At 47.1% G+C, this 15,494-nt stretch overlaps 1 protein-coding gene across 4 annotated transcripts in view; it reads right to left on the reverse strand.

Annotated features, from left to right (window-relative positions):
• Positions 1-15,494, reverse strand: part of DOK4 (docking protein 4) — an 84,585-nt gene that overhangs the window by 17,774 nt on the left and 51,317 nt on the right. For all 4 annotated transcript variants that reach the window (XM_081963312.1, XM_081963309.1, XM_081963311.1 and 1 more), the window contains exon 3: positions 285-392. In XM_081963312.1, coding sequence (XP_081819438.1) covers positions 285-392 — 108 coding nt within the window. The remainder of the gene's footprint in view (positions 1-284; positions 393-15,494) is intronic.

The following is a 15,494-nucleotide window of genomic DNA, read 5'->3' on the forward strand; positions in this document are numbered from 1 at the left end:
GCCCCAGGGAAGCATTTAATGGTAATGAGAATGTCACCGAACGAGGCAATGATGCTGAATTGGAACGGGCAAATTGCAAATTGGCTCTGAGGAGGTGTCTGCTTGCTCCTACCGCTCTCAGAAAGGGGCAGGGGCACTGCCTGATACCCTCCCTCCCAGGGTCCCCAACCTGGAGCCTTTCAGATGTGTTCGGATGATACTGACAGTGAGTTATGCAATCCTAAGGCATCCAGAAGGAAGTTGGCAATGGCTCTTCTAGATCAAGGAAGTTGGGGAGAGCTCACCTTTGGGCTTCCTCGTAAACACACGGATTTCTCATCTGGGTATTTCTCCAACCTCTGGGGACCCTTGCTGGAAGATTTCCGAAACACCAGCCAGCAACGGCGGTAAATCTGAGTCAAAGAGAGAAAGGAGGAGGAGAGGAGGAGGAGGTGTTTATATGAGCAAGGTAAAACTCAAAGAAGCAATGTTGCACCTGCCATCTTGAAGAGTTGGACATACCCCTGTGGACATTTATGAAATGTACCTTCAGGAATATATTTGCATTACCCACAGCCCCGGAGATGGCGAAGCAGCCAGAGGTTGGCTGTTCCAACATCTTCATGTGCCCTAAATATTAACTTTTATGCCCATGATTGCATAGTTCCAGAGTTGTGAATCCAAAGCAGTGGTGGGATTCACAATTTTTTACTACTGGTTCTGTGGACGTGGTTTGGTGGGCGTGGCATGGCTTGGTGGGTGTGGCTTGGTGGGCGTGGCAGGGGAAGGATACTGCAAAATCCCCATTCCCTCCCGATCAGCTGAGACTCGGGAGGTGGAGAATAGATGGGGCGGGGCCAGCCAGAGGTGGTATTTACCAGTTCTCTGAACTACTCAAAAGTTTTGCTACCGGTTCTCCAGAACTGGTCAGAACCTGCTGAATACCACCTCTGATCCAAATCATTAATTTAAGTGAATCTCCCCCCTCCCGCCCACTTTCTTCATTTTCCAATTCATTTCCCCAGAGTTTGGGGATGCTGTTGGCTGGGGAATTCTGGGAAGTGAAGTCCACTCATCTTAAAGTTGCCATGGTTTGAGAAAGACTTTCCAGCAATCTGGTAACTCCAGGAATATTGGATTACAATGCCCATCATCTGACACCCTAGCGGAGAGGGTAGGAAGGCATTTCTAAATGCTACCCATTCATTGAACTGCCCTTGCCCACCATGGATACCCAGTTTCCTGCCTTCTAGTGCCTAGTCCACTATCTCATTTCATACTATATCAGAATAAATAGCATTGGGATCTCTAAGTCAGAGCCAAGTCTCCAAAAGCACAAAGGAACCTAAATGAGCCACGGTGGTGCAGTGGTTAGAGTGCAGTACTGCAGGCTACTTCTGCTGACTGCCGGTTGACTGCAATTTGACAGTTCAAATTTCACCAGGCTCAAGGTTGACTCAGCCTTCCATCCTTACGAGGTGGATAAAATGAGGACCCAGATTGTTGGGGGCAAATAGGCTGACTCTGTAAACCGCTTAGAGAGGGCTGGAAAGCACTGTGAAGCAGTATATAAGTCTAAGTGCTATTGGTATTTTCCTTCCTTCCTTCCTCCCTTCCTTCCTTCGCACAATGATTAGGATGCAGTATTTCAGGATAACTCTACTCACTGCCAACAGTTGAAATCCCACCAGGCTCAAGAGGTTGACTCAGCCTTCCATCCTTCCGAGGTGGGTAAAATGAGGACCCAGATTGCTGGGGGCAAATAGGCTGACTCTGTAAACCACTTAGAGGGGGCTCTAAACACTGTGAAGCAGTATATAAGTCTAAGTACTACTGCTATTGCTAAAGGATGGCACAGGCAAGGCCAGTTATGCACATCATGGCATCTACATCCAACCGATGGGACTTACAAATGTCATTATACAACTGATGCAAATTGCCGATTGCAATTATTTCATGATGAGTTTGGCCTGACTTAGAGAACCCAATGCTATTTATTCCAATATAATATGAAATGAGATATCAGACAATCATTAGAGGGCAGGAGATTGGCTATCTGTGGAGGTCAGTGGCTCCATAGTTCATATTTAGAAATGTCTTCCTCCAAACTAGAGTATCAGATGATAGGCATTTTGTCAGGACACTTAAGGTTCAGAGGTGGTATTCAGCAGGTTCTGACCAGTTCTAGAGAACCAGTAGCGGAAATTTTGAGTAGTTCGGAGAACTGGTAAATACCACCTCTGGCTGGCCCCGCCCCCATCTATTCTCTGCCTCCCGAGTCCCAGCTGATCGGAAGGAAATGGGGATTTTGCAGTATCCTTCCCCTGCCATACCCACCAAGCCACGCCCACAGAACCGGTAGTAAACAGTTTTGAATCCCACCACTGTTAAGGTTGTGTTAGGCGTAAAAGACCAAATCCACACTTAAGGTCCAATGAAGCTGCTAAACGTCTCTGCACAGGAATCCTCTCAACTAATGATTAGCATCTGCTTGGAGTTAGATGAGGGTAAACAGCACTTAAGGAAGTTTGGATGTACTACACTTGTGGTTACATAGGGATTCTAGGCTGGCTCCTCTTTTCACACTGACGCCAGATTCCCGCCACTCCTTCTCCCACAGGTTGATGCATGGGATTATATGCAGGCCAAAGGAATGAGCCGTGTACCTCAGAGTCAGAGCTCAGCAAGGATATTTTCGGGAGGCAGAGACTTAGCTGCACCAGAAAATGGTCCCTGCCACTCCGATATCCACCTGTTCACCCCACATTTGATTGACACCCAACTGAATGATATGCTGGACTGGGCTCATTTCACTTCTCACGATAACAGAATACAAATTATATTGCAAGATAAAATGAATCAGCTGAAAGGCAACCTTTATGGAAAAGTGGCGGATAGAAAAAACAGCAAAATGATGCCTGTCTAAAGACTGCACAGAGCTACCTTTCTATCATGTCCCCCTTTTATTGTTTTAAATAAATTCATCATCTGATCAAAGACCTTTGATTATTAAAGATATGACTATAATAGTAGCAATAATAATATTAAGCTACAATAATACACACACACACACACACACACAATATATATAATAATAATACAATGATACAATAGCCGAGTTGGAAGGGACCTTGGAGGTCTTCTAGTCCAACCCCTGCCTAGGAAGGAAACCCTATACCGTTTCAGACAAATGGCTATCCAACATCTTCTTAAAGACTTCCAGTGTTGGGGCATTCACAACTTCTGGAGGCAACTTCTGTTCCACGGATTAATTGTTCTCACTGTCAGGAAATTTCTCCTCAGTTCTAAGTTGCTTCTCTCCTTGATTAGTTTCCACCCATTGCTTCTTGTTCTACCCTCAGGTGCCTTGGAGAATAGTTTGACTCCCTCTTCTTTGTGGCAACCCCTGAGATAATATATATGTTATGCTAGAACAACTATAATATGAATTGTACTATAATAATTATTATAATAATTACTAAGCTATAATAATAATATTAACAATTAAGCTACTTTAATAGCTCTTAGGTCCTTGGTTAGGACTTGAATTGTTAAGTTTTTACCAGTGAATCAAACTGAAGATTAAATCTATGATGATGATAACAATGAAGCAACAATGAAGAGAAACAGCTGGAAAAAATAACAAATATTGTGGCTTGCAAATTGAAGTTGAGTGATTGTAGAGGAAGAAACCAATGGTTGTACCAATAGTAATAGGAGCCCTTGGAGCAATATACCCAAAGTGTGGCCAAGATACACGGAAATTTGGAACTTATTAGACCTGAATATTCTGAGGTTGCAAAAAACCCGCTTTACTCAGAACTGCCTATATACAGTACTTAGACCAGGGGTAATGCTGCCGGCATTACTGCTGGTACGGGGCGCAAAAAAATTGATCTGCGCGCATGCACATTTGAACCTAAAAAGGTCTGCGCATACGCACAATGTTAGAAAAGGGGAAAAATTACATTTTTGCAATGAAGATTGTTCTGAGCATGCATGCATAGAACCGAAAATCAAGATGGCGGCCCCGAAGATAGAACCGGTTGGGGGAGGGGGCATGGCAGGCAGAGTTAGTACCTACTCAGCCAAACCAGTAGCAACCCACCTCTGGCTTAGACATTATCTTAACAGCTCTCGGGTCCTTGGTTAGGACTTGAATTGATGAGTTTTAACGTGAAGTGTTAATACCACTTTATAATGCCTTGGTTAAGGCCACACTTGGAATACTGCATTCAGTTCTGGTCGCCACGATGTAAAAAAGATGCGGAGTCTCTAGAAAGAGTGCAGAGAAGAGCAACAAAGAGGATGAGGGGACTGGAGACTAAAACATATGAAGAACGGTTGCAGGAACTAGGTATGTCTAGCTTAAGAGAAAGAAGGACTAGGGGAGACATGATAGCAGTCTTCCAATATCTCAGGGGTTGCCACAAAGAAGAGGGAGTCAAGTTATTCTCCAAAGCACCTGAGGGTAGAACAAGAAGCAATGGGTGGAAACTAATCAAGGAGAGAAGCAACTTAGAACTGAGGAGAAACTTCCTGACAGTGAGAACAATTAATCAGTGGAACAGAAGTTGCCTCCAGAAGTTGTGAATGCCCCAACACTGGAAGTCTTTAAGAAGATGTTGGATAGCCATTTGTCTGAAACGGTATAGGGTTTCCTGCCTAGGCAGGGGGTTGGACTAGAAGACCTCCAAGGTCCCTTCCAACTCTACTATTGTATTGTATTGTATTGTATTGTATTGTATTGTATTGTATTGTATTGTATTGTATTGTATAGTTTCTACCAGTCTCACACTGTGAATTGAACTGAAAATTAACCCAATAACATTAAGAACCATAACAATAACAACAAGTTCCAATTGCACACTATAGGCAGAATTTTCAGTGAACCAGTCAACCCCTGACTAACAGTGGAGTTCTGGGCCCAACTATGGAACATCCCCAAGAAATACAAGACTACAGCTTGGATAAAGGTGATGGATGAGAATAAGAAATAGGTTGAAAGGAAAGAACTTCTAGCAACAGGAGGAAGGGTGGAGAAACGAGCAAGGAAGATCAGCATCAGCAAATAAACTCCACAGTTGTTGGTGGAAACATCTGACTGGTCTACACCTACTCATTGCTAATTAGTTTAACAACATGCTACAAAGGGGATGAAATTGAAGATCGATTAACAGCTGCCAAAGCATTCCTGATATTGAAAGATCTAATACAACGAACCTCATTGGAGGTTTTCAAGAAAAGATTGGACATCCATTTGTCCGGGATGGTATAAACGTGCCGCACCCATAATGCAATGCGTGACCCCCCCAGTGCGCATGCGCGCACAACGTGCGACCCCCCATTTTTACATGCTTTTTTCACCCTCCCCAGGCTCCAGAGGCTTTATAGGAGCCCGAGGAGGGCAAAAAGAGCCTCCCCCCCCCCGAAGCCCTCCGCAGGCTTCAGGGACCGTCCGGAAGCTTCCCTGAAGCCTTCGGAACACTTAAAACCACCCTCTGAACAAACCGGAAGTGACTTCCTGTTTGCTCAGAGGGTCGTTTTAAGCGCTCCGAAGGTGTCAGGGAAGCCTCCGGACGGTCTCTGAAGCCTCCGGAGGGCCTCCGGGGGGGCGGGGGAGCCTCTTTTCACCCTCCCCGGGCTCCTATAAAGCCTCTGGAGCCTGGGGAGGGTGAAAAATGGCTTTTAAAAAGGTTAATTCAGCAAGCGCGCGCTGGCCAGCTGACAGGGCAGTGCCTTGCGTGCCCTGACAAATGGCTCCGCGTGCCACAGGTGTGCCATAGGTTCGCCATCACTGGTATAAGGATTCCTTCCTTGGGCAGAGGATTGGACTAGAAGACCTCAAAAGGTCCCTTTCAGCCCTATAGTTCTATGAAAAGGGGCAGCACCAGAAAAGTGCAGGTCAATTACCTGCTTACCAACAACTTTCAAATTGCTAACGGGTGTGGTAACTGATGCAGTGCAACGGCATCTACCGTATTTTTCGGAGTATAAGATGCACCTTCACCCCCCCTAAAAGAGCGTGAAACATTGGTGTGTCTTATACACCCAATACAGCCATTTTTGGCCTCTCAAAGCACTGCCCCCACATGCCATCAGAGTCTTTTTTGCCTTCCCTCAGCCCCCAGCAGCCCTCTGCAGGCTTCATCAGGGCTGGGGCAAGGCAAAAATGGGGGCGTTTTTCCCTTCCCCCAGCCCTGATGAAGCCTGCAGAGGGCTGCTGGAGGCTGAGAGAAGGCAAAAACATTTTTTTCTTACTTACCTCTTTGACATCTTGGTGCGTCTTATACACCGGTGCATCTTACAGTCCGAAAAATACGGTCGTTGAAAAGAAGCTCTTTTCACCTGAGCGGAAAGGAATCCTCGCAAACAGCAGAGGAACAAAAGATCAGCTCCTCTTTGACTGGGCCATTTTGGAGAACGGCAAGAGAAGGAAGACCAACTTGAACGTAGCTTGGACTCATCACCAGGAGGCGTTCCATCCCTGCCGCATGATTGGACAATCAAGCGCCTAGAAATAACAGGAGTCCGTAGAAGCTTCAGGAGCTGTGGCCAAAGATTAATGGTGCAATAGAAGGTATCGTTGCTGGTCAACGGGGATAGACGGAGAGAAGCTAATATCTAGAGAGGAATCTTTCAAGGAGACACTCGCTCTACGGCTCCTGTTCGTCATTGCACTGAATCCTCTGTCAACAACGCTGAACAAGTCATTGCTACTCAATGCTGTCTATCTCCCCCCAAAATAAGACCATGTCTTATGTTAATTTTTGCTCCAAAAGGCACGTTAGGGCTTATTTTCCAATTAGGTCTTATTTTGGGGGTAGAAATAGCATATGAAAGGCATGCATTGGCTGACGATCTTAACTGGGGCTTATTTTGGGGATAGGGCTTAGATTACGAGCATCCTGAAAAATCATGCTAGGGCACAGATGGCAAACCTACGGCACAGGTGCCAGAGGTGGCACGCAGAGCCCTTTCTGCGGGCACGCATGCTATCACCAGCTGCTCTCCTGGTTTAAAAAACAGGCTGTTTGGGGGCCTTTTTCAGACTGTTTTCAGGCTGAAAAACAGCCTGAAAATGGCCCCAAAATGGCTTGAAAACAGTCCAAAAATGGCCAAAAAAAAGCCAGCTGGTCTTCGGGTTCTGGCACTTCACCGCACGCACTTACATACATGCACGTTCCAGTTTGGGCACGCAGTGCTGAAAAGAGTTTATTTTAATGGTTGGGTCTTCGAGGAAACACAATCTCTCTCTCCCTCTCTCTCCCTCCCTCCCTCCCTCCCTCCCTCTCTCCCCATCTCCATCTGTACCCAAGATATTGCAATAGAGTTTGAACAAAGAAGGACAAAGACGCCATCCTCACCAACAACAAGGATAAAATAATGAAAATTAAAAGAACCAAGATACCCTGTAGAGATAACATCAAGCGTCTGAATGAAGGTGATCAGTACAAACACCCAGGCATCCTTCAAGCTGACAACGCCTAGCACACTGCAGTCCAGAAGAAGGCTAGTGGTGAATATATCAGAAGAGTGAAGAAGATCTTAAAGTCCAAACTCAGGAGCAGAAATACTATCCAGGCAATTAACACCTGGGCAACTCCACTCATTAGATACACAGTTGGACCAGCAGGCTGGACTCAGACAGAACTAAAAGCCCTGAAGTAATGACAGTGAATCATGCTCTTCGTCCTCGCAGTGACATCCTCCCAGTGACTCTACTTACCAAGGACAATAAGTGGGCGTGGAATGTTTGCAAGAGCACCAGTCTGCTGAAGAAGACAAAAAAGAGGATTGCAGAATATCTGAAGGACAGTGAGGAAGAAGATGCATTGAAAGTAATACACCATGAAGGTTTTACTGAGTACCAGAGAGACAAAACTGGCCTCCAGGAAGCATCAAGTGAGGAATAGAAAAGACGCATGGAAAGGCAAACTATACATCGCCAGTACAACAAAAACACTAGCAGTCGAAGCAGATAAGAACATGGCCTAGCTAAGAGAAGGAAAACTGAGGAAAGACACAGAAGGACTAATTCTGGTTGCCAAAGTCTAAGTCTTAAGAACACATGCACACAAAGCCAGAATAGAGAAAATAGCAACAGACACAACGTGCCACCTCTGCAAAGAAGCTGAAGAAAGAGTGGACCACCTAGCTCAGGGGTCAGCAAACTGCGGCTCTGGAGCCACATGTGGCTCTTTCCTCCCTCTGCTGCGGCTCCGTCACTGGGAGGTGCCACAATTTTGAAAGGAGCTTCCGGTGGAGGGGGGGGAGAGAAGCACAGTGCGCCAGGAGAAGACTCTATGGCAAGGGGAGGGTTTTCCAGTTGTCTCCACAATTAATAGGGCTTTTGGTTAGGACAGGTAGAGGAAAAAGGACGCCGCGCTAGGAGGAGACTCTATGGTGGGGGAACTGAACTTCCGGTCAGCTCCAGAATTGAACGAGGGGCTTCCGGTTAGAACTTTGTGGCTCCCGGTGTTTTCTTTTCGTTGGGAAACGGGTCCAAATGGCTCTTTTGAGTGTTTAAGTTTGCCCACCCCTGGGCTAGCTTGTTGCTGTAAGAGTTTTTTGCTCATCAAAAGGTCACAAAAGGGGTGTGTGTCACATGACCCCAGGACACTGCAACCATCATAAACATTACTTGCGGGATCGCATCCTCCCACATACATCCCTGCGGCCAATTCGCTCACACAGGGAGGGACTTCTCCTGGTGCCGTCCACTAGGCAATGCCAGCGGGCGACACCGAGGAGTAGGGCCTTCTCTGTGATGGGCCCAACCCTCTGGAATGACCTCCCCCCCGACATTAGAACCACTTCTGACCTCCGCTCCTTCCGGCAAAAACTGAAGACCCACCTGTTCCGATTAGCAGGCCTGGCATAATTCAACTGTCCCTCCTGGCAAATGTATTATATCTGGTTATTTTAGGGATTTTTTAATTCACTGTATCTGTTTTTAAGGGTTTAACTTATAATATATTGCTTTGTACAGTTCTTTTAACTGCATTTTAACCTCCTCCAAGTCAACTGTCAACTGTACATATTTAATTTTATTGTATCTTGTTATATTTTGTATGAACTGTACACCGCCCCGAGTCCCTTTTGGGAGAGGGGGCGGTCTAGAAGCATTAAATATTATTATTATTATTATTATTATTATTATTATTATTATTATTATTATTATTATGAACCGGTTGCCAAGCATCTGAATTTTGATCACATGACTATGGGATGCTGCAATGGTCACATGTGTGGAAAAGGATCACTTTTTTCAATGCCGTTGTAACTTAGGTGAACTGTTGTAAGTCGAGGTCTACCTGTAGTCCAGAATGGGTGAAGGACATCAAGTTCCACAGCAGGAGTGGGCAACGTTTTGGTAGTGAAGAATCACCCCAGGGGATACAAGCACATCACACCTGTGGATGGGTTGTGTGACTTTTTAAAAAAGGGATAGGCCTGTTTGGCTTCAGTAGGCAGTATCTCTCCAACTTTGGGTGATCTCAGAAGGTAAACAGAGTTGGACCTGCTTAGTATTTGAAAGGGAGCTCCCCAGGAAATCCCAGGATTTATGCTCCACCAGATGAAGGTTATGGCATGCCACAACTGCATCACTCCCAAGAAAACTATTAGGTAAAGGTAAAGGTTCCCCTTGCACATATGTGCTAGTCGTTCCCAACTCTAGGGGCCGGTGCTCATCTCCGTTTCAAAGCCGAAGAGCCAGCGCTGTCCAAAGACGTCTCCGTGTTCATGTGGCCGGCATGACTAAATGCCGAAGGTCCACAGAACGCTGTTCCCTTCCCACCAAAGGTGGCCCCTATTTTTCTACTTGCATTTTTATGTGCTTTCGAACTGTTAGATTGGCAGAAGCTGAGACAAGCAACGGGAGCTCACTCCATTATGTGGCGCTAGGGATTCGAACCGCCGAACTGCCAACCTTTCTGATCAACAAGCTCAGCGTCTTAGCCACTGAGCCACCACGTCCCTTTTAGAAAACTATTAGGATGCATCCATTAACTCACCAGATCAATTCGGAATGAAACCTAGTTTGCGGTTTGGTTAACAGTATAGGCTCACCTCAAAATGTTGGGAAATGGTGCCAGGGTAATCTCCACTGTACCGTTACGATTCCTCCTTGTGGTTGTCCTAAGCTCACACTTTGGGGAGTCTTCATTTGCTTTCCAGGATGCTGCATTGATAGCCTTGTCCTTCCCTAGGAGCTGAAGGACACCTTTATGGGAAGAGCCTCTCCTAATTCCATTCCCCCCGGCAGCATCCTTGTGAGGAAGCGTGGCTGTCCCCAATGCTCCGAGCACCTGCTCTGCTTGCATGGGGATTTGAGAGAAGACCCCCGTGGCCCAGCTCCAACATCAACCGCAGCACAGAGGCTGCCTCCTCTGAAATGAGTATCCCGCCTTTGTTTTCCTTCATTCGTAGAGAATTCATCCGTCACAGAAGGAAATTGTGGCATTTTCCTTGCAGCGCAGCAAAAGGAATCTCCCGACTGACAGCGTCCTGGGACCATAAGTAGGATTTGGAGAGACCCTCCCAAAGGGCGTGAAACAAAACCGAGGGGCTCCACCAGCAGGCTACAGATTAACCAGGATTAAGCCTTTGTTTTCGACCTCCAAAACCAACCCTTTACCCAGCTGATGGCAGGCCCTTGCAGAAGAAAGGGAAACTTGTCCTGGGTGGTCTGAACCATCAAGCCACGTTTTTGGCCAACCGCCAACCAGAAGGATGTTGTTATCCATTCAGTCGTGTCTGACTCTTGGCAATTCTCTGGGACAGGCCTCTCCACACCATAAGTGAGTTCCTACCAGTTCGGCCGAGTAGGTAGTAACTCGGCTGGACACACCGCCCGAACCGGTTCTATCAGCAGCGCTGTGAGTGCCGCCATCTTGTTTTTTGCTTCTGCACATGCACAGAAGCAATTTTTAAACTGCATGCACACGTAGCGTGCATTAAGCACACCCCTGAGTGAACTGGCAGTAACAGAAGCCATAACTCCACACCTTCCAATCTTGCACTACTTCTTTGAGTTGTTCTATGCTCTGGGTGGTGTCTGTTTTGATAGTTTTGTGGCCTACCGGCCACCAGCCCCTCCAGCAGCAAAACTGGAGGACGAGGAGGAGGCGGCGATGTGGGAGTCAGGGTCAGCATCAGGGCAACCTGGGAGCTCCAAGGTGGAAGAGGGAATGGAGCTGGCAGAGAAAGAGACAGAGGCAGAGCCTGGGCTGTCTGTCAGCCCTCAGATGGAGAGTCAACAGCCTCCAGGTCTGGAGGTGGCTGATGAGGAAGAGGAGGTACAGCTGGGTCCAGTGCGTGATGCATATAAGGCAGAGAAGAGGAGAGCAGTGGAAATCTATGGGCCGGTCCTTGGGACAGAAAAGCCACCGCTGCTAGCAAAACCCCACCCTAGCTCTGGGGATAAAAGCCAATGGGAGGAGATGAATAGATGTGGCAGACAATTATTTATCTCCCTTAGCCTGCTGTGAGAGAGAATTTTTTTGCCAGAATCTTTTGAGTTCATGTCAGAGGGTTTGTCATGTTTGGGGAGCTGGGTCAGAACGGATAGGGTCCAGCCATTGAGTTCTTTGGTGGCCTGGTTTCCTTATGCCACTAATTCTTCCAAGCATAATTGCTTTCTCCAATGAATCCCACCCCTCACACAGCCAAAAACGGGGGCTTGAAGGGTCCGTTTTTACTCCCAGGAGGCTTCCCTGAGGTCTGCTAGGCCAAAAATGAGGGGTGGGAGGGTGCTGAGAAAGAAAGAAGGAAAGAAAGAAAGAGAGACAGAGAAATAAAGAGAGACAGAGAGAGAGAGAGAAGGGAGAAAGAAAAAGAAAAAGAAAGGGAGGGAGAGAGGGAGGGAGGGAAAAAGGAGAGGGAAGAAGGACTACAAACCTGGCACTAGATGCAGCTTCAGAGGATAATCCAGGGCTGGAAGGGACCTGGAGGTCATCTAGTCCAACCCTGCTCCAGCAGGACATTGCTAAAGTGAGTTTCTGTCTTTTGATCCCTCAATTACATAACTACCTAGTCACAAGACCCCACCAAGCCACGCCCACAGAATCAGTAGTAAAAAAATTTAGATTTCACCACTGATAATAACCGAAGCAAATTAAGAGCTTAGACTGGAGCAGATATTCCCCTTTATATCAAGCCAACAAGATAAATGATTTGCAGGGGGAAAAAACCCAGCTGAATAGATCTGATTGGACAAACATGGCATTGAAAGAGAATCACCAATTATCTGAAGGAACAGTACACAAGAGAAAGAAACATGCCAAGCCCACTTCCCCATGCATACGCCAGCAGAGCATATCCCAGGGATACTTAACCAGGTTAGATGCTGAAAATCGCATCTGTGCTACATGCTCAACTCATTTTAACCCTGGCTTGTTTTCCACGGCCTCCTTGTTCTGCAAAAGCCCAGCGTTTGGTTCGGAAGATAATTTGAGGAAACATCTTTAAAAGCACCTCTGGTTCACGTGAAGATAAAGTGAGAGAGGCAGAAAATCATTGAGACTTGTAAGATTGATGTCATCCCCACAAGATAGACAGACTGAAAGAAACAAAAAACGAGGCCGTATGGATGAGGATTACTTTTAGTGTAACCAGTGGTGGGTTGCAGGCGTTATGCCCCGGTACGGGCATATCGGTGTCCTCCCGGAGCACCGGGTGCTGTTCTGGTACGGTGCTCCGGGGGGCCCGCCCGCCTGAACTCCTTGCGCAGAACATTAAAAAAAATGGGGAAAAAACATGCTGCGCCGACCGGAGAACCAGTTTGGAGGCGTGGCAGGCCTGGGTCGCTGCTGGTTCCGAAGCGGTAGGAGCCCACCTCTGACACACTCTTAGAAGCAAACACAACATTTTACTTTATTTTCATGTGAACAAAATATTTTCTTGTTACATTCTTGGCCTGAGCTCAAGCCCCTCTTATCTGATCCTTGTCTTGATAAAGGCATTTCCTCCAGTACACCAAGGCCATTCTCTCTTCCCTCTGCACAGAGGGAGCTTGACAACGAATTCAAGGATTGTCCTTGACTTCATTACCCATCTGGCCAAGAAGCGTTCTGCAGTTCCTGTTCGTTAAACGGTGTCATCTGCAGTACACATAAAGCACCCTCTGGGGTCGCAGCCCCTGCTTTTTGGGACACCGAATGCAGTTAGAACGGTGAGATGTTCAAATGCTTTCGGATTGGCGTTTGGAAATATGTGGTCCTTTAAAATGTTTTAAAATGTTTGTTGGGGGTTTCTCTAAAGGTGATCTAGAACCAGAGTGTCAAACTCGATTTCATTGAGGGCAGCATTAGGGTCGTGTTTGACCTCGGGGGGGCTGGGGGGAGCATGGCCGGGATAGGCTCCACATCACTCATCGAGGCTCCATTTTCGGCCATGATGGCCCGCTTGGGTTCAGCCACGATGGCCTCCTGTATGCTTCTCACACTGAAAACAGAGCTTAGGGAAGCTGCACTCGTCCTGCCCAAGCTCCGTTTTTGGCTGTGACAGCCTCCTGCAGCCCTCTGTCAGCGAACACGGAGTTTGGGGAGGATGTGCATTGCCTCCCCAAACTCCCTTTTTGGTGGAAGAGGCACAGTGGTGGGTTGCAGTTTTATTAGGTGCACTCCCGTATGCGCTTGTGCGCGTGCAATGATTCTGCACATGTGCAGAAACATTGGGTGGGTGGGCGGAGCCTCCCACCACCGCTACTACCAGTTAGGCTGATCTGGGCTGAACCGGGAGCAACCCAACTCTTCAGAGGCACTATGGGCCGGTCCTTGGCGGTTTCCAGGGCGGACATTTCAAGGTCAGTAAAATGAGGACCCAGATAGTTGGGGGCAATAGGCTGATTCTGTAAACTACTTAGAGAGTCCTTCCTTCCTTCCTTCCTTCCTTCCTTCCTTCCTTCCTTCCTTCCTTCCTTCCTTCCTACTTCCTTCCTTCCTTCCTTCTTCCTTCCTTCCTTCCTTCCTTCCTTCCTTCCTTCCTTCCTTCCTTCCTTCCTTCCTTCCTTCCTTCCTTCCTTCCTTCCTTCCTGTTAGAATGCAATATTGCAGGCTAACTCTGCCCACAGCCAGGAGTTCAATCCTGACTGACTGAAGGTTGACTCAACCTTCCATCCTTCCGAGGTGGGTAAAATGAGGAGCCAGATTGTTGGGGGCAAATAGGCTGACTCTGTAAACCACTTAGAGAAGGCTGCAAAGCACTGTGAAGCCGTATATAAGTCTAAGTGCTATAGCTATTGCCCTCCCTCCCTCCCTCCCTCCCTCCCTCCCTCCATTGTGTTTAGTATTGCAGACAAATTCTGTCCACAGCCAGAAGTTGGATCCTGACTGGTTCAAGGTTGACTCAGCCTTCCACCCTTCTGAGATGGGTAAAACGAGGATCCAGATTGTGGGGGCCAATAGGCTGACTCTGCAAATTGCTCAGAGAGGGCTGCAAAGAACTCTAAAGCGGTATATAAGTCTAAGGGCTATTGCTATTGTACTGACTAAAAAATAAATAAATATGCTATTAGCATGATTTTTTATGTGACCGTCAGGACTGATTGGACTGAGTCTGTCACAGCTGTGAGGACACACCTCTGTTGCTAGGGCTCCCCAGCCTTTGACTCAGTCCCTCAGCTAGGACAGGCGTGTCAAAATTCCTCCATTCATCAAATTCCTGGATTGACAAGCAGAATCAGAGTTCTGGACCAGGGCCTGACTTTTTCGGAAACTGCAGCAGCTCAGGTGGAGGAAGAAGTTTGATTCAACTCACTCATGGGTTCTTGTGTGGCATGTCAATCCCTCATTATGCCATCTTAAGGCCACCCCGTTCCACAAAAAAAAAAAAAAAATGGCAGGAAGGATGGGGAACGTCATGCTCTACTGCAAGATTGCAGATGTGTGTCCTCCTAAATTCCAGCCATTGGAAGTCCACTGAACCCTCCATTCATGGTTGCCTCCCAAAACAGTGCCACTTAGAGCAAAGAGAAGTTCCAGCTTGATAGCATGTCCTGGCCCTTGTCAGCATTACTGCAAGCACATGCCTTCACCCACAGGGAAACACGGTCATGGGATTCTCCAGCAATGCTGACCTGAGAACTTTAATATTCGGAAGCCACCCTGAGTTAGAGACTGGAGCCACAGATGAAGCCAATTAATTCCATACATAAATTATATGTGGCTTTTGATGGATTGTCCTGCATTACTTGCTTGGATTTCTCTGCAGAAACTGCCTCTTTCTAAGGGAACAAGACTTCAGACTCCAAAGCTAGGGTGTGTATGAGGTGTGGTGAAAAAGAAATCAAGATGGCAGCCACAAACTGCAATTGAAGGTCCACCTCTTGACCATTTCTGCTCTAGGTAGTCAGCTAGAAACCAGATAGTTTCATGGCACCTTACAGAATCACTGTCAGGCCTCCCATCTTCAGTTTTGGGGTTTTGAACTGCAACGGATTGTCCTTTTCTATGGGACTAACGTCTTTTTCAAGGGGGAGAGAATGTCAGGCCTGCCAGTGTGCTTTGCTG

Source organism: Natrix helvetica, assembly GCF_964273705.1.
Source record: "Natrix helvetica genome assembly, chromosome: 10".
Classification (NCBI taxonomy): Eukaryota; Metazoa; Chordata; class Lepidosauria; order Squamata; family Natricidae; genus Natrix; species Natrix helvetica.